Source organism: Cibotium barometz, chromosome 30 (genome assembly GCF_041138505.1).
Source record: "Cibotium barometz isolate CiBa-2024 chromosome 30, ASM4113850v1, whole genome shotgun sequence".
NCBI classification, from domain to species: Eukaryota; Viridiplantae; Streptophyta; class Polypodiopsida; order Cyatheales; family Cibotiaceae; genus Cibotium; species Cibotium barometz.
The window spans coordinates 31891777-31909711 of NC_141075.1; the positions used below are offsets into that span (position 1 = coordinate 31891777).

At 48.3% G+C, this 17935-nt stretch overlaps 1 protein-coding gene across 4 annotated transcripts in view; it reads right to left on the reverse strand.

Moving 5' to 3' along the window:
• LOC147621389 (coiled-coil protein) overlaps positions 1-17935 on the reverse strand; it is a 181092-nt gene that overhangs the window by 130494 nt on the left and 32663 nt on the right. For 2 of the 4 annotated variants that reach the window (XR_015269822.1, XM_086824148.1), the window contains exons 7-11: positions 9343-9432; positions 8047-8136; positions 7821-7877; positions 7590-7673; positions 7062-7178 (exon numbers count right to left, since the gene is read on the reverse strand). Coding sequence is in view for 2 of the 4 variants with exons in the window: in XM_086824148.1 (XP_086680274.1) it covers positions 7062-7178; positions 7590-7673; positions 7821-7877; positions 8047-8136; positions 9343-9432 (438 nt within the window). In the remaining 2 variants the exon portion in view is untranslated. Of the gene's footprint in view, positions 1-7061; positions 7179-7589; positions 7674-7820; positions 7908-8046; positions 8137-9342; positions 9433-17935 lie in introns of all 4 variants that reach the window. The other 2 variants (XR_015269821.1, XM_086824147.1) reach the window with 1 other exon arrangement.

The following is a 17935-nucleotide window of genomic DNA, read 5'->3' on the forward strand; positions in this document are numbered from 1 at the left end:
TGGAATGCCATTATTGTGGCAAGAAGGGACATATCAAAAAGCAATGCTACAAATGGAAGAATGATCAAAAGGAAAAGGGCAAAGGAAAAGACAAAGACAAAGATGAAGCCAAAGATGCAAAGCCAAAGGGCAAAAGTGGAGTCAAGATTGAAGAAGTCAATGTGTCACATGCGGGTGACAGTGAGGATGAAGTCCTATTCACGTCTTCACTTGATGCCCATTCACTTCTTGCAGGAGATGGTCATGGTATGCACTCATGGATCATTGATTCAGGTGCCTCCTTTCATGTCACAGGTTGCAGAGACTTGTTTGTCAGGTATACTGCTGGCAATGAAGGAGTAGTTTATTTGGGTGACAACCATGCATGCAAGATTCTTGGCAGAGGTGATGTGAGGCTTGTGTTTTCAGATGGCTCACAGCTTATGCTCCATGATATCAGGCATGTGCCTGAGATCAAGAAGAACCTGCTTTCTACTGGACAGCTTGATGATGCTGATTATGTTACCACATTTGGTCGTGGAAAGTGGAAGATTAGTAAGAGCTCACTGGTTGTTGCCAGAGGCTCTAAGGTGGACACTCTTTACTTCATGCATGCTGGTGTTTGTCACCATGTTAATGTAAATGCAACCGAGCTGCCGGAAATCTCTGTGGCATAGCCGGTTGGGACACATGAGTGTCAAAGGAATGGAGCAATTGTCTCGTTTTGGTTACTTGCCTTCTCTAAAGTTCTCAAGTTTTCAGTTTTGTGAGCATTGTATATATGGCAGGCAACTCCAGTGCCCCCACAAGAAAGCTCTTGGACAGAAAGATGCTCAGTTAGAGCTTGTGCATACAGATGTATGTGAGATGCCTCAGCTTTCTTTGGGAGGGGCAAAATATTTTGTGTCTTTTATTGACGATGCCACACGCAAGGTGTGGGTTTATCCTCTTCGTTTGAAGAGTGATACATTCTCAGTGTTTGAGAAGTTTGTTGCTCATGTTGAGAATCAAACTGGCAAAACACTAAAGGCTTTGCGTTCCGACAATGGTGGAGTGAAACCGGCCTCTGATAGAAAACCAGAGTGCGGTAGATTAGCAATCACCCGTCCACTTGAAGTCTAGATGTGAAAACAAAGCAGATTGGAGCTAGAGTGCCCAAATCTGAAAACACAGCGACACCTGTTGGCCCCAAAGCTTGGCGCCCCTTGCGGTATTTCTTTATTCAATTATAATAATATGAATGGCTGAGTACAACACAAGGATCAGCCAAGAGTTTACACCTGTATATCCAATCTGACGGCCCACAAATCCTTCTTAGCACAGAGGATCTATGCACACAGATCTGTGTCTCTAAATAACACACTGTGCCTCTGATCAGCCAAGATCACTAAGCAGGCCAGCCATGGGCATACATCTGGCATAACTCAAGTGCTTGATACATCATCTCAGCTCAAACATACATGTGCTGTCCAAACTCTGTCTCAACCCTTGTCAATCTGCCATATCCCTCCTCTCACAAGGGGCCAGATAACTCATATCTGCAACAGACATCAAGCAGTAGAAAGAGAGATAGATGAACAGAAACAAGGCTTACCAAGTTCAGCTCGTGAAACAGTACTGGAGGAAGCAACAGCACCAATTTGTACTTGCAGGCACTTGTATCCACAACCCTGCTTCACACATGTGCTTGTACTTGCCTGTACCCTCCTCCTGATGTTCACTCTTATGCTGTCCTTGAAAGTACAGATCTGAAAAACAGCACTGTACTTGCTTGTACTTGACTGTACTTGCTTGTACTTGACGGTACTTGCTTGTACTTGACGGTACGGGCTGTTTCTGCAGAGAACCAGAAGTAGCCGCCTACTGAGTTTTGCTGTTGGTTGCCTGTGCTGTCTGCTACAAAATTGTCCAGCACCTGTACTTGCCCCAAAACTGGCCGTACAGTGTACCTGCAGAAAGTACAGAGCTGAAGTTTAATGTTTCTAGTTCCCCCCTTCACACCTAGGGATGTCCACACATCTTAAACTCTGTCCGGGCACCCCCCATGTGAATCATAAAATATTCTGACTCTGCTACCACCATGCCCACACTTGTACTGTTCCATTTTCACAGGGCCATGACATGGAGAGTATATGTCCAAACAGTTTCACGACTTTTGTGATGCTAAAGGCATCAAGAGGGAGCTCTCTGCTCCTTATGATCCTCCACAAAACGGGACAGCAGAGAGGATGCACAGGACCATTCAGGAGAAGGTCCGTTCTATGTTGTCACATGCTGCGTTACCTCATGGTTTTTGGGCTGAAGCTGTTATGACAGCCGTTCATCTTATAAACAGGTCACCTAACACGAGGCTTGGTGGGAAAGTGCCAGAGGAAGTATGGACAGGGAAGCCTTCGTCATACAAGCACTTGAGAGTGTTTGGTTGTGTTGCGTACGTGCACATACGCAGGGAAATACGCACCAAACTTGATCCTAAGTCTCACAAATGCATATTCCTAGGATATGGTGACAAAGGTGAAATGGGGTATAGACTTTGGGATCCAGTGAATACAAAAATTATACGCAGCAATGATGTCATTTTTTATGAAACATGCATGTATAAGGAGCCTGCAAGGCAACAGGAGCCTGGCAGAGTCATCTTTGATGATGATGGACATCATGGACAACAACCATGGGCTGTAAATCAGCCATTATAGCAACAAAACCAGCCCTTAAATGGTGCTGAAAATAGTCCAAATGGACAGCCAGAGATGGCAGAAGATATCCCTATGGATATCCCACAGTTAGAGGAGATACCGGGCATGATCTTTTAACCTTATGGCATGGAACAGGAGCCACCAATAGGTGATATGCAGGCTGGACAGCAACCTGCAAATGATGGTCATTGGGTACGGAGGTCCACAAGACCCTCCAGACCCCCTGACATGTTTGTTCCAGGGGTTGACTACTTGATGCTCACTGACTGTGGGGAGCCCTCTTGTTATAACTAGGCTTTACAGAGGGCAGACAAGGCTCTTTGGGAGCGTGCTATGAAGTCAGAGATGGATTCTCTGCAAAAAAAAATGGAACATGGAAGTTGGTGCATTTGCCTACAGGCAAGAAGGTTCTGCCATGCAAGTGGGTTTACAGGGTCAAAGTTGCACCTGATGCAAAGCCAAGATACAAAGCCAGGTTAGTGGCTAAGGGCTTCAAGCAGGAATATGGTGTGGACTTTGATGAGAACTTCTCTCCAGTGGTCAAAATGACCACACTTAGAGCTGTATTAGCTTTGGTTGCTCATGATGATCTGGATTTGAATCAGATGGATGTGAAGACTGCTTTTCTTCACGGTGATCTCCATGAGGAGATATATATGCAACAGCCAGAGAGTTATGCAGTGAATGGAAAGGAGAAGCTTGTATGTAAGCTGAAAAAGAGTCTTTATGGGCTCAAACAGGCACCAAGGGAATGGTATCATAAATTTGATACATTCATGAAATCCCAGGATTTCAGGAGGAGTGACATAGATCACTGCTTATACACCAAGAAAGCTTTGGATGGCAGTCTATTGATCCTCATCTTGTATGTTGATGATATGTTGATTGCCGGGAAATCTCGTAAAGAGATGGATGCCTTAAAGAAGAGGCTGCATCAGACCTTTGATATGAAGGATTTGGGTGATGCAAATCACATTTTGGGTATGCGGATACTTTGGGACAGAAATCAGCATGTGTTGTATTTGTCTCAGAAGGAATACATTGGCAAAGTTTTGCAGAGGTTCAATATGGATGGGGGGAAGAAGACTAGTACTCCTTTGCCTCCATATGTGAAACTCAGTGCTATGGACAGCCCACAGTCGGATAGTGACAGGGCTGATATGGCCAAGATTCCGTATGCTTCAGCTTGTGGCAGTCTCATGTATGCCATGGTTGCTACCAGGCCGGACATTGCATTTGCAGTGGGAGTGGTTTCTAGGTGATAGAGAACAAGCAAATTCAGCTTGTCAAGATTCATACGGACGACAACCCGGCTGATCTGTTGACAAAGAGTTTGCCTCAAGAGCGGTTTGCTCATTGCAGACACTTGATGGGCATTGGATGAGGCCAGTTTCAGCCTTGATATGGCCTTGTATATTATCATGTACATGCTGATTTTGTCTTTTCCTTTACTTAAGGGCACACTGCCTTTAAGTGGGAGGTTGTTGGGGTAAAGGCATTATGCCCACCCTTATAGTGTGTACTAGCCCATAAGTTTTATAGTACATTGTACACTTTGTACTTTTAATGTACTAAGTGCACTATGTGTACTAGTGCAAATATACATGTGTGATAGGGGAGTCACACACTCATTCTATGAGTTGACTTATCCCCACATATGTCTCTCTCTCTCTCTCCCTTCTTCTCTGTGTGTGTCTCCCACATGAAACCCTAACTCTCATCTCCTTCAGGAGACCTATCACCTTACTTGGAATTGCAGCACGCGCCCTCATTAATTGGCACACCAATCTGTTGGTTTTTGGATTAGTGACTCATCGAGAGTTGCTTGGGGTGCAGAGCTTGGTTTTACTTGGATCAGCAGAGGATGCACTCCTAGATATTTGGGATGCCAGGTTGGGGTTGATATTTCTCCTGCATAGCCAATTCACTCCGGTACTTATGAGTATTCGGAAGAAGCTTCTTTATTGGAGCTCTAGGAGATTGGATTTAGCCTCCAAAGCGTTGGTGGCTAATCAGGTATTGCTTGCCTCGGCTTGGTTTAATGTCTCTTCTCTCGTGCGTGCATTGGTCAGTTGCAGGAGGTTGATGCGCAATTTTCTTTGATTGGATTTGGATGGCACTCCAGACACACGTGAAAGGGTACCTTGGCTTACAGTTATTCAACCCAGACGAGAGGGGGGGCTGAATATTATTGATCCGGATGTTCGGTGCAAGGCGTTGCTTTGCCAACTTGTGGTTAGAGGTTTCCTACCTTGCACTGAGCCTTGGAAGAATTTTTTCCTTTCTCAGATTTCCGGATGCACACCCCGTGTTGGGAGAGATTAGCTGCCTAGCACGCGGTTTTTGTTCACAGAGGCAAATATCAGGGCACCATCATTCCCTCTTATTGTTGCCATTGTCAGAGCATGGAGAAGCATGAGACCTTTCTTGCAACAAAGGCTTCCTAGGTCTCTGGATGAGGCTGACTGACAACCTATTATGTGGAACGAGTTCATTAGGGATGAGGCCGTTCCACCACTTGGTGCATCTCGTTACATGCAGTGGTCAGGATGGGAGAGATGTGCATATACAATTCTTGCTTGGAAGACCTTCAAGAGTTTTCCGGTGAATCAGAGAGCTACATCCATTCAACATCTTAGGGGCTCTCGCATACGTATTGATCAGATTGATGCAACTATACCACATGAGTGTCTCTCTAGGATCTTTCATGGAGATTATAATCCGAGATGGCTGGGAGTCTTTTCTAGAATAGGCGGACTATTGCAAGTCATTGCTCTCCCGGGCCAAGAGGCCACAAATTGCATCATCTATTCTATCATGCCTAGTTGGAGATTGAGGAGATGCAACATGGAGGGGATCATCCTAGACACTAGGCTTAATCCAGTGAGGATTGTTGGTCGTTCGGGAAAGCACTTGATCATTGATCCTTCTCCTCAGATAGTGACTTATGGATCTTGGTGTTTGTGGTTGTATGGTGGCAGTCCTATCAAATATCTTTGGTGGGATCCAGGTGAGTGGGAGTGGATTGATGCTTCCGATCCATTGAAAACCCTTTCCCTTTCCAATTACGCGATCCTGAATGTCAGGCTTCTCATCACTCGACAGATGCATAGAATCCCTACTCTCAGGCCTCAATGGGAGAGTTATGACATCACTCCAATGATACGGCGTAGATATTGGCATAGGCTTTGGCATTCATACATAAGGAGCCAAATCTCTCATTTCTTTTGGTTATTTCTACATGGTGGTCTCCCCACCAATCAGTGGAGATCAGTTTTAGGAGTAACTCATACCAACCCTAGATGTGCAACAATTTCTGAGACTATACAGCATTGTTTATGGGGATGCAACACTACATAGCGCATTTGGAGTTCTATAGCCCAACTCATGGGCAAATTGAGTGGCTGTGCCTTGTATGATACTTGGGGGGCAGTTGCTTGGCTTTCCCAATCTTGTCCACAGCTTTTCTATGAGAGCAATGATACAGACATTGCTATTTTCATTCATTCATTATACACCCCCCATACAGAGGATTGACACCATTTGGGAGATTGTTGCCAATATTACAGCATGGCAGATCTTGAGAGCTAGATGCACGGAGGCAATTGAGGGTGTCTAGATTTTTGAGTCTCAGTGCATCAGCACTATATGGGGTTATATCATCCATATTCTCATGGCTACTTGGGCTCGTATTCAGGGGTCCTCTTGTTCCGCGCAAGCAAAGCGCGTTGTATTTATGGGGGAGTGGGACCATGGCATTTTCTTTTCTTCTAGTCCCATAGGTCTTTCATGGCACCATGATGCTCCTTAGTGGTTGAGATCACCTTACATATTGGGGTGATTCTATTCTATTCCGGCTTATAGCCGTGATTGTTGTATGCTTTTTTCATACTTAATAGAAGTCTCTTCTTTGAGAAAAAGAAAAAAAACTATGCCTATATATCTCCCACGAAGCTTACAAGCTGCACGGCCATCTCCTCAACCAATCAACCCATTTTTCCTCATGCCTACAGGGAGGGCATGTCCCAAGTTCAAATTCGCACAGCCCCAATTGATATTTTGTGGCCACAAATTGTAATGCCTTCGGGCGGGAAGTGGAGCGGCAGGTACCATACCTTGCAACTACAGAAGGACCTACCCATTGGGGGGGAAAAAGTTTTATTCAAGTTCCAGTCTGGATAGAAATTCAGTATAGTCCAATCCTGATGAAACAAATATCCAGTCTAATAGTTTCAAAATCCAGAGTTCTGAATAAGACTTGTATACAAGTGCTCAAAAAACTCATTGCTCTGTTGATGGTCTCGTTTTCTGTAAAAAATTATAATGCAATTGATACAAGGAGAACTCAATTTTGCGTGTTCAAAAAAAGAGGTTCTAACTGCTTACCTCATATAGCAGATTTTTCAGTACAGCATGTGTTTCTAGAACAACTATCTGAACAAAACAATTCTGAACTTTTTCTCCCAAGCCACCATCATCTATCATCGCATATGCATCAATCACCTGGCCAGTCACAAGGATTCGCAAATAAGGGAAACTGAGGGTAAGAAATCACAAAGCACACACTCAGACTGACAGCAATTGATAATCCAGGCTTTAACAATTTAGTCAATAAGATCAAACATCTGCCACAGTCAAGTGCCACATCCATGTATGATGAAAGTAACCACAAAGCATTGTCTACTGAATCAATAAAATTCTCTGATGGTTTCTCTCAGCAGCTCAGCAGGCAGTTTCAACAGTGGAACCCATGCAGAAGGTACAAATGAAAAAGTTAAAGCAGATGAAAAGTAGTGTGACAACAGTCTATTGACAACATGAGCCCTTCATGGAAAACAAAACCAGACATAAATATGTGAAAAAAAAGCTTCTGTGCATGATGCGTGAGGACAGTCTAAGAGCATTGATTCTTGCCATTCTGTATTTATCTGCTTCAAAGCTGTGGCACACTTCCAACAGCACGTGATCAACCTTTTCCAATGTTCTCTGTAGCCAGTCCTGTACTCAAGAAATGGAAAAGAAAATCATGCATACAAGCAAGCTCTTTCAATAAACTCAATGAATCTTGCACCCTGTTTCTACTAAGTAACAGTCAAATGCTGTCCAAAACCTCATTAATCTGTTCAAGTTTTCTCAATGCTGTACCTCAATGCTGAGACTCATGTCTGTAACTGCTGCAATCCCAGAGCATTCATCCATTAACTGCATGCAAGCAGAGCACATTCGCAAGGCCTGCAATTTGAACGAATTAAAAAGCCGCAGCTAATTGAAGAACCCTAAATGGGCTTGATTAATCTGTCTGCTGACTTTAAGAAAGAACTTGCACAAGGTGCTCCCCATTGGATGTAGCTTTCAATTTGATACAACTTACTTTGGCATAATCTCCTTCTTCGACTATGCCGTCCAACCGAGACTTAATGTCCATTGCATGCTGTATCTTGATTAAAATGGGAAGTATATCCTACAAAAGAATGGCATGCATATAAGCATCCCTGCAAAACAGGGCTCTTTCTCGGAACAAAAAGCACAGAAAATGCACCTCCACATCAGTTTTTTTGAGACTACTGCAGGGCAAACACAGTGCAAAAATAACACCTCCAGCTCCTCTATTGAGGTCGATACACTATGCCAAAAAAAATTATGTCCTCGTCCTACCATAAAGGCCGGATTGACTTTTCAATAAACAATGCTCATTTTCAAAATTGAAGAGATAAAGCATAGCATGATGCACACAACAGCCAGTAAAGCCAAAAAAAAAATAATTGTAGGTATGCTAGATATGATTCAAACCAGGCAGACTACTTAGAGATCTCTTGGCACCAGTACTTTATTTAGGTCATATCAAATGATATGTACACTGGCTATACAGAAGCCTTATCTTACCACCAGCTCTTACCTAATCAGTTTTTTAGCAGCACTGGTCTCTCCTTCTCAGAGAAATGTAATATATAGCATGCTACCACCGACGCCTTTCTTGCCTCCTCATTACAACCAGGACACAGCTGGGGAGATTATTCCAGCATAGCCAAAAGGCAAGATGCATGCATGCCACTGAGGGAATCCCTGAAAGCAGGCCTTGCTCATTTTTGGGCCAGACTTACTCTCAGGAAAGTTGTCACTCGGCAGAAAACATTAGAGCTCACTTGCTAAGTCTTCTAGATTGTTGCTTCCATCTTCCAAAGTTGAGGCTCAAAGATCACTCACATTGCCTCCCATTCAAGATTTCTTGAAAAACAAGACCACTTTTCACATATCATGATAGTTTGAAGGAAAGCCGTACAAAATCACACTTCACAGTACAGGATTCAAGAACACCCAAATCTTGAGATGAGATGCCTACTATGTAAGACATAGCAAGTCATAACAAGCTACTATACACACAGACAATGCAAAATCATAAGCATTAGTGAACAGCAAGTAATTTGGAACTCTCAATACAAAAGGTAGCAGACTAACGGCTTCTAAGCAGTAGGATATAGTTTGGAAATAAATCTCCACCCTTTTCTTTGAAAACCCATCTTTAACAAGAAAAAATATCATACTTACTCAAACAGTGATCCCAACAATCCTCCCCTTGAATCTTAAGCCATCAACAGATAACGCATACATGGACAATGTACACCAGGCACCCATGATCAGCTAGTCAAAATAATACGACGCAACATACCATTAAAACTTTCTTTTTTTTGACATTGGATGTCACAAGCAGATTCTGGGAGACTTCATGGATAGCAGAAGCTAGATGCCTTCTTCCATTCTGTCACAAATTACAATACAGCCAATTTAGTTTAAGACATCACACCAGAGTCTTGAGCGAAGAGATGACTCTGTTTTCACCCAAAAGGAATAGAATTCACAAAGACACACTACACATAAAACGGGAAGTATATCTGCACCCACGCATCTTAATCTAGCCATCTTCCATTAACAAGCAACTTTTAAGACAGAGTTACTAGCCTCAAACCAATGTGCCTTCAAGACCAATGTCCAGTGACACTGGACAACTAGGCGCACAAGTACAAGCTAAGTGAAGGGAGATTGTCCAATACATTTTATTGCATGGCATACCCACATGCTTGGAATTGTTTTCACAACTATTTTACTGTCTAAAAAATTTGTATGTCCAGTTTACGGGCACCTCCCTATGAACCGTGCACGTGAATCTATATTTTGATCTTGCCTGTGGGCTGTAAATAGGTGGTAAAACTCTTTGTCTATTCTTGCAAGAGTTATAGCTTGTCTTGTTCACACTTCATTAAAGTGTGGGTGGACAGGTTATAAGTGAGTTTGGGCATTTTACACTTTCCAACCGGTCAGGCATTAAACAAGCGCCCTCTTTTATTAATTAAAATGTGAATACCTTTAAAAAGGTGTGGGCAACTACATGGGCACCCTCCCCACTTATGGGAGACACATGGCCCCATGTGAGGTGGCCCAATGGTTAACACCTTCCATGAAGCACCTCATGACTATTACAAGCAAAAAAACAAAACCATGACTCCCATAGTTACCGTAATGCTACAAAACCCTAATTTGCAGAAACCCTTATGTTGCAAAAATCCTAATTTGAAAAAACCCTAATTCTGCAAAAACCGTAATGCTACAAAATCATGATGCAAAACAAAACTCCTAAATTACAAGTTTGGATGTGTTGTTGTTGAAGGGAGGGGGAGGGGGGGAGAGAGAGAGAGAGAGAGAGAAATGAAATGAAATGAAATGTTATATTAACGTCTTCAAAAGGCCAAAGTGACCTATGAGACCAAAGTTACAACCATGTGACATCTGATACACTGTCTGGAAAAGAAAAGAAAGAACTGAAGGTAAGTATCTAGCCCTACAATACATCAGTAGGGAGCATCCGGAAGCAGCAACTAGGGAGAGTGGGAAGCTAATGCTACTAGTCAAAATGGGGTACATGACTACATGGATACATGAATATGGGGGAGTACAAAAGTGACAGTGAGTACAACAGTATATGGCTGGAGTGGTAATCATCCTAGGAGCTCTAGCATGGGTCTCTGCCGGATGGCTGGATATATGCCATAGTGAGATGCCTGGTCGGACGAGCCCGATGCCTTGCAATGATGCTCTGAATCCTCCGGTGTAGGCACCGTCTCCGATGTGACGATCCGCGAACCCTTGGGCGTCTAGATCTGCCCAACTGGATAGCTCTCTCAACTAGAGTCCAACGGGGTGCCCACTGCTGGGCTGTCGACTGTGTCCCCTCCCGGGTAGTCCCTCTAAAGAAGTCAGTAATCTATCTCTATGTGGACTCCCTGCCAGTCGGGCGTCTGCTCCTGACAATGGACTCTCTGAGCCTGCGGATCTCCAAGAGATAAAAACCCAAGCATTGCTGATCACAATAGTCCATGACTCTAGCCAGTGGTCCAAATCCCTCTCTGAAAAGGCAATGGTAGCGCCCTCGAATCTCATAATATGCTGTGTAGCGACAGATGTAGTGCTCCTCCGTCTCTGGCTCTATCCAACAAATCTAACAAATCCTATCCCCTGGAGGTATGCCTCTAAATCTGCCTGTCTCTATCTCTAACTGATGTGAAGAGGTGCAGATCTGCCCAATGGCGCACCTCAATCCATGAGACAAATGGGTATCCATGTAGCTCGGTCTAAGTATAAAGCCATCCTCAGTGGTGCGGAGAAGATGGTCTCTATAGAGAGCCATCTTCGCCCCCAACTCCTGTGAGGGCTCTAGCCATGTCCTCCTAGTGTCCAACTGAATGAGATCCTGTCTGATGACTCTACTAATCTCAGAATGTGTCAAGGTGAAATGAAATGAAATGAAATGTTATATTAACGTCTTCAAAAGGCCATAATGACCTATGAGACCAAAAGTTACATCATGGTGGATCTGATACAATGTCTGGATAAAAAGAGGGTGCCTCCAGAGAGTACTGGAAGGGTGGAAGTCTGTCTAAACTGAACCCGTGGAGCTCAAACCAGGATGCTATCTGCGCATACCAGCATGAAGTGTCTCCCTCCATGGCTAGCTGATGAGAGGACTCTAGAGCAAGTCGTGCATACAGGTGTCGGGGAAGCTCCCAGGTGCTACGAATGAAGGACACTGATTTGGCAAGAGCCTCGACTACGATCGGTGGTGCTCCCATCTCGGCTCTGATAATCTCATGGGATACCGAGGCCTTAGCCCGAATCATCCTGGAGATCATGGATACAAGTGGTCTCTCCATCGATCTCCATCCATCGTATGTGCGTCCTGATCAACTGTTACGATCTAGGCTAGGCCCCCAGATCTGTACTCCATATAGCATAGCCGATGTGACCAGCGTGTCAAAAAGCCACAGCTTAGTGCGTGGCTCCTGAAACTGTACCTGTGATGAGTACATCCTCTCTAGACCTCCTAATGCTGCATATCCTCTAGACTCTAGTCAATCTGGCCTCTACTGCCCCCCTCATGGAAAATGTGGGCCCAGTGTACACCACTCCAAGATATGTGTATGAGTCAACATACTCCACTGTCTCCTGCCCATATGTGAAAATAGGCGCTGATCTCCAGACCCACTGAGCTGTAGTGTTAAACACCATAGCCTTGGCCTTACCAAGGTTAACTGAGAGCCCACTGTCCTGTGCATAAGCATGTAAAGTATCCAAGTGCCTCTGCATACCCTCTAGTGAGTCTACTATAAGCACAATATCATCAGCATATAAGAGCAGAGGTATCCAAGTGCCAACCAACTGGGCTCCTCTGTCCCCTTGTGTCCCAATATAATCAGAGATCTCATCAATGTATAGTCCAAATAGAGTCGGAGAGAGCGGGCAGCCCTGTTTCACCCCTATAGGTTAGTGTACTGGCTGGGAGAGACCCTCTGAAGTCCGCACCTGCCCAACTACTGTCTCATAAAGTGCCATAATACCCCAAATGAGCTCACATGGAACCCCCAAGTCTTGCAGCTTGCGCATCAGTCTAGCTCTGGGCACTGTGTCAAAGGCCTTGCGGAAATCCACAAAGCCACAGTAGATCCTCCTCCCATGTGCTCTCCCCTCCTCAATGATAGCCCTGAGGGTAAAGATATGATCCAAAGTAGAGAATCTCCTCCTGAATCCGGCCTGTCCCTGAGCTCGAACCCCTTGTCTCTTCCCATTTGCTCAACTCCTGCTCAAGAATAGAGGCATATAGCTTGGCCAGCGCGAGTGACCAATCATAATGGTGCGGTAGTTAGTCGGCAGGCTCGGATCTCCAGACTTGAGTACCGGCACAATCATGGAAGTACTCCAAGTCCCAGGAAACCCCCCACACATGACTTTATTAAACATGAGAGCTAGCAAGTCTGCAATCATATCGAGAAGATGTAGGTGTTTAAGTTTTTTTTGCTCGCTGAAGCTCCGCCCCGTCCCTGCTTGCGCGTCCTGCACACTTGCGCCCCCCGCCTTGTCCCTCGCACTTCCTCTTGCCCCCCCCGCCTGTTGTAGTTTCTGCGCCCCCCTCCCACGTTGCTCTGCCCGCCTCCCATCCTTTTTGCCCCCCTCCGCCTGCTTAGTTGCTGCGCCCCCCTCCGTCGCTGCTGCCCCCCCTCCTCGCCTCCTCGCCCCCCCCTCCTCGCCTCCTCGCCCCCCCCTCCTCGCCTCCTCGCCTTCTCGCCCCCCCCCCCTTCTTCGCGCCCAGCTCACCTCTGCAACGCCCCGACCCCCCCTCCGCCAGCTTTTCTCCTCCCCGCCCCTCTTTCGCATAGCTGCCCCCCCCCCCCCAGGGATTCTCCTTCGCCATTTCCTCCCCCCCCTTCCCCTTTCGTGCTGTCTTCCGCCCCCAGGGGGTTCTGTTTTTTCCTTTTTCTCCAGTTTTCCGCCTCTCTGTGTGCAACCCATTTCTTGCAGGATTTCCGCTTTCGCCTCGCCTACGCCTGAGCTTCAGACTCTGATGGAGACTCCTCCCGCCTCGCCTCAGAGGGACTCATCCGCAGCCCCCTCGCCCGCCCCTGAGGACACCCCCATCAGGCTTTCTCTTTCGCCGGAAGAGGAAGCGAGCCTCACCGCAGAGGTGGAACGCCTTCAGGCTCATTCCACCATCTGCCGTATAGTCGGCACTCGCCCCAGCAGAGGGGAGATCCGGGATCTTCTCCAGGCCCGCCTTCTTGCAGATGTGGGCAAGATCCTGGACGTACAGCTACTGGGCCGTGGACATTATCACATGGAGTTCGAGACCGCCCAGAGTGTGGCCAAGGTCCTTGCCATGAGTCCCCTTGACATCAGGGGTGCTCGGGCTTTCTTCAGACCTTGGCAGCATGGCTTTGACCCAGCAGCGGGCTGAGCAGGGAGAGCACCTTTTTCATGTTACAGTTTGCTTCCCTGGACTCCGCCGGGAGTATCTTCCGCTCTTCTCTCGGCTAGGAGCATTGGTGGGCTCGGTACTCGAGGCTTGCCCCACAGCAGCTTCAGTGGTGGCCAGAGCAGCTGGGCTACCCTCCGTCAGAGTTTTGGTGTCTGACATCTCCTCCCTTCCTAAGGTCATTCAGCTACCTAGGATGGGGGGGGGATGGATTGATCAGAGAGTGGAGTTCTCGGGGCTCCCGAACCAGTGCTTCATATGCAGGCAGGTCGGTCATCTGGCCAAGGCCTGCCCTCGCAGAAGACCTCGACCCTCACCACAGCAGCAGGCCCCTGATGGCCCGCCCACAGATGCGGCACGGCAGGCTGCCTCCGGGACACCTGCTCAGGCCACAGAGACCTCGGAGTGGCAGCCTGGACAGGGGCGCCGCCGAGGGAGACAGCCACAGCAGCACGCACAGAGATCGCTGCAGCAGTAGCCACAGTCTCAACCTGACTGGGTTCCCGTGAGGAACAGCTTTGCTCCCCTCCAGGAGGAGACACCTGCAGCGACGACTGAGGACCAGGAGATGCCAGCACCCCCTCCTCCACCCCCCCCCCACCCCCATCCCCTCCCACCGCTTCGCTTCCACCTTCGCCTCCTCCCGTCCCCGCTCCGGTTCGGCAGCGGCTCCCTCTCCACCCCCCTCGCCCCCCCCTCCTCCCCCCCCCCACCTGCCTCGCCTTCCCAGGAGACCCTGGCAGTCCCCTGGCGCTCGCCCGCAGTCCGGAGGGCGCTGAGCACCGACCTCGCTCGAGCACCACAGAGGAGACCTTCCATGCCGATTCGGGCTTCACGGATATCATCTATCCGCAGTCGGCTGAGTCGCCTCGGTGTTAGACAGCGATCGGAGGCTTTCGATTACGCCTTCACTCGGCTTTTTGGAGCAGAGGGCCCCCATGAGCCAGCACCCATCCGAGTTCATGTAGTGATACCTCCGGCCCACGGGGAGGAGGCACTTGATTCAGCGGTGGCCTTCTCGTTCCCTCTATGTGGCCCTTGCGACCGGGAGTGGACTCTAGAGCTCGCTCTTAGCACTTTGAAGACTCAGGCAGTTGAGTTTTCTCATCATGTGAGCGATCTAGAGGTGACAGATGTGATAGGCCGGCTCTGGGAGTTGGCTCATTTTTTCTTGGATCCCGGGAGTGTGGATGCCTCAGGGATTCGTCATTTGGTCGTGCGTATAGTGGTTGACTTAGCACGCGACCCTGGATATGTATGTATACACGAGGTTGCTCTGTCAGAGCGGGAGGCAGTCGCCATGGGCCACAGCCACTGGCGCCTGATCCGTGATTCTTGCAGTACACCGGGTGGGCAGATTCGCAGCCGCTCGGATGGGGACTACTCTCCATCCAAGCCGCTTGCGAAGGCCCGCCGCACGGCTGAGACAGCATCCACCTCAGCAGGTCATCCATGAGGATCATCTCATGGAATGTACAGGGCCTGGGCGGAGCACATTTTATACGCTATCGAGGTTGCTTGAGGCAGGAGCTTCAGAGATGCCTGGTTGGTGGCAGCATTGATATTTTGATGATGTAGGAGCACCATTTGGGTGAGAGCAGGATCCGGAGATATGGTTCGGTGATGCTGGTAGATGGGATACCTTTTGGTCCGCAGGGTTTGGTCCTTTGGGTGGACAGGGAGGAGTATGCATGGTCATTGCAGATGTATGGCGGCAGGCCATTGTGGATCGAGGGATCATTGTGCCTGGTAGAGCACAGTATGTCATTCTGAGGATGCATGATGAGCTATTGGGCGTGCTCAACGTCTATGCGCCTAATCATGCTAGTGCCAGAGCAGAGTTCTGGACCCAGGTTACGGATGCATTGCCAGAGGCCGCACATTGGTGTGTCGGGGGAGACTTCAACATGCTTGAGGACCCGGCCGATAGGGTGGGAGGCAGTCATGTTACAGTGCACGGCACGGAGCTTGCAGCTTGGGACCGGTTTTGCATGTCACTGAGGATCACTGATGCATGGCAGCATGGGGCCTTCTCCCGCTCTCAGGACAGTCTTAGTTTCTCTCGGTCGGATCGCCGACAGGGAGGGACTAATCTATCACGGATTGATCGCTTTTATGCGGGCGACTGGTTAGGGGAGCGAGGGGGCTCCGTCGGCATTCTCGCTGGCACCTCATTTTCAGATCATGCGCCAGTTTGGAAGAAAGGACACGGGAGCCCAGCTTGCAGTTGAGGATCCCAGAGAGGGTACTTACAGATCCCAGTCTCGCTGAGGACATTGAGAGGATCTGGCATGATAGTCGGCGCTCTGACCAGGATGCACCAGGCCAGTGTGCCCAGGGACTCATCGAGCTTAGCTCTTTTCTGCACGCTCCCAGCTTTGACACAGCTGGGAGAGATTCGCGAGCGGGAGCATCGGCTGAGACGCAGCCTTGCCTCGCTACAGCGCCTCCAGGAGCAGCAGCCTCCATGTGAGTGGTTGGCGTCACAGCTGAGCCAGGCATGCCAGGAGGTTAGAGAGGCAGAGGAGCAGAGACATGAGTTTTACTATCGTCGTCAGGCCTCTCAGTGGACGCAACTTGGTGATAGAGTGACTGGGGAGTTTTTTGAGATCACTGGACCCCGCCATGCTCGGGCAGGAGTCCGTCAGCTTGGTAGACCGGATGGTTCGGTAGCTACTGAGCCCGGGGAGATCAGAGCCATTGCCACTGCATTTTATAGAGACCTACTTTCAGCGGAGCCAGCCATTGAGGACAGAGATGCTTGCAGACAGACTGTGTGGGCCCATGTGCAGAGGAGGGTCACAGATCGTATGCGTACAGTTCTTGGTGCGCCTCTTTCAGAGATTGAGCTTGCCGAGGCCTTGAGGGTCCTGCCGCGACATAGTTGCCCAGGGGAGGACGGACTGACGCCGGCCTTTTTTATGCGCTATTGGGACCTTTTGGGGCCAGGCCTCCGCAGGGGCTTTCAGTATGTTTTGGACACTGGGGTGATGCCACAGAGCTTTTCAGAGGGCTTGATCTTTCTTATCCCCAAGGGGGAGGGAGTATCAGATGATATTCGGCATTGGAGGCCTATTACGATTCTCAACACTGTCTACAAGGTCTTGGCAAAGGCCTTGAGTTTGAGGATCCAGCCCTTTTTGGGGGAGTTGATTCATGCTACCCAGACAGGATTCGTCAAGGAGCGCAGTATCCTTGACAACATATTTACTTTCTGGGAGGCGACGGCCCGAGCTAGATTTTTTGGCGAGGACTTGGTCGTGATGCTTCTCGATTTTGAGAAGGCATACGATAGAGTTGATTGGGGTTTCTTAGAGGGCACTATGCTTCGCCTGGGCTTTGAGCCAGGATGGATCAGAGGGGTGGCGGCTCTGTACTCCACAGCTCGTAGCCAGGTGTTGATCGCAGGAGGACGGGGGCCGAGTTTTGAGCTGACCAGATCAGTCCGACAAGGGTGTCCCCTCGCCCCTTTTCTTTTTCTCTTCTTTGCGGAGGCTATGAGCATGTATTTGACGGCAGAGGAGGTTGGTTTGAGAGGACTCCAGCCAGTCCGGGGGGAGGACCTGCTTGATGCTGAGTTTGCAGACGACACGGGCTTATTTTTGCATGGCCAAGAGGCCAATCTTCTTCGGGCAGAGCAGTCGCTCCAGGTTTTTAGTGCAGCTTCGGGAGCATTGATCAATTGGCGCAAGACAGTGGCCTTTTGGATCAGCAGTGCTCCCACTCCGGCATGGAGCCCGGACCCCGGTTTTAGATGGATTCCTCCTGGCACAGCAGTGCGGTATTTGGGATGCCAGATTGGACTGGATTTGTCACCTGAGCAGCAGATTGCCCCGCTTCTTCTGAGCATTCGGAAGAAGCTTTTGTATTGGAGTACAGCTCGACTATCCTTGGCTGGGAGGGTGGTGGTGGCAAATCAGGTGCTGCTAGCGACCATGTGGTACATTACGTCTTGCTGGATCTT